Source organism: Wasmannia auropunctata, unplaced genomic scaffold (genome assembly GCF_000956235.1).
Source record: "Wasmannia auropunctata unplaced genomic scaffold, wasmannia.A_1.0 LD293442.1, whole genome shotgun sequence".
Classification (NCBI taxonomy): Eukaryota; Metazoa; Arthropoda; class Insecta; order Hymenoptera; family Formicidae; genus Wasmannia; species Wasmannia auropunctata.
The window spans coordinates 1-1,145 of record NW_012069448.1 but is presented as its reverse complement, the minus strand read 5'-3'; the positions used below and the strand labels follow the sequence as shown (position 1 = coordinate 1,145).

The 1,145-nt window shown below is 32.4% G+C and overlaps 1 protein-coding gene across 1 annotated transcript; it reads right to left on the bottom strand.

Annotated features, from left to right (window-relative positions):
• Positions 1-153: 153 nt before the first annotated feature.
• On the bottom strand, positions 154-1,124 carry LOC105461326 (cytochrome P450 6k1-like). Its single transcript, XM_011707824.1, has 2 exons — positions 1,101-1,124; positions 154-709 (listed from the first exon to the last, which is right to left on the bottom strand). Exon 2 carries the CDS (start codon positions 605-607, stop codon positions 173-175), a length of 435 nt encoding a protein of 144 aa, XP_011706126.1. The 5' UTR covers positions 608-709; positions 1,101-1,124; the 3' UTR covers positions 154-172.
• Between the last annotated feature and the right edge of the window lie 21 nt (positions 1,125-1,145).

Below are 1,145 nucleotides of genomic sequence, written 5' to 3'. Positions count from 1 at the left end.
GCTCTTCCGATCTCATAATAAAAAATATAATAAAATAAAAGTTAAAGTTAATTTTATTTTATTGTATTTATAAAATTATTTATATGCAAACTTGTGTAATTTTTTATGTAAAAAATTGTCCTACATCCAAAAAAATAACATATAAAAGACATTGATAGTACACGATTGTCGATTAATACATACCAAAATCACCCAACTTATCTGGATGTTTTTTCAATTCGCGCAACATATCAACAAAATCATTTCTAATGACATTATTTGTTTCTCTGAAATCTATGTTTTCTTTGATAACACGTATGAAAAATTTGGTGACATCTGTATACGGCAAGATATAACCGAGCTTATCGAAAAGCCATGGAGAAAATTGTCTCATTCTTATTCGTAACAGATTTGACCAATTCAGAGTGAATACTTTTCTTCCCATTTTGCGAAATTCGCTGTCCTCGTTCGACAATGCATTCATTTCGATGCCAAAGGCACAGGTACCGATAACATCGGTTGTATATTTGGCTGTCAGCTCGCGGCATTCTACAGGTTCACCTGTGGTCGCTACATTTTCCATATATTTGATCAGATGATCAGCACATTCTGATATCAAGGAGAACATTTCCTTCAGTTTACCGGATGTAAAAACAGGCGATAGATTTGTTCTCAACGGTCGCCATCTCTTGGGCTCCAAAAGAAAAAGATGTTGCGACAACGGCTCGGTCTGCGACAAAAGTAAAATTGTAAAGTTTGAATAAAAGTTAAAAATCATATTTTAATATCTTAAGAAACTAATTCCTTTGTTGTCCATACGCTAGAAGTCGGTCCGAATTCTCGGATCGATAATTCTATAGTTAATAAAATTATTGCTTTATCGTGAAAACTGGAAGTTGATTGGCTACACAGTTCTCGGTCCAAGTTTTCGGACCGATTTCTAGCATTGTGAGCACAAGGTTTAATACTTGGAAGCAAATCTTATAATTTTTAATAAGTATTATTAATTAAAGAGTATAGAAATATATGCGAATCTTTAAAAAATTCACTGTGTGTCTCGTTTATTTTTCGAATATACTAAATTTATTATATAAGTAATAGAGGTTTAAAAATAATCATACCTTTTCGAAAATAGGAAGTCCTCTATCAGATCGGAAGAGCACACG

What these genes read in the sequence shown, in the direction of transcription:
- LOC105461326 (XM_011707824.1), bottom strand. Translation starts at nt 607, where the DNA reads ATGTTCTCCTTGATATCAGAATGTGCTGATCATCTGATCAAATATATG.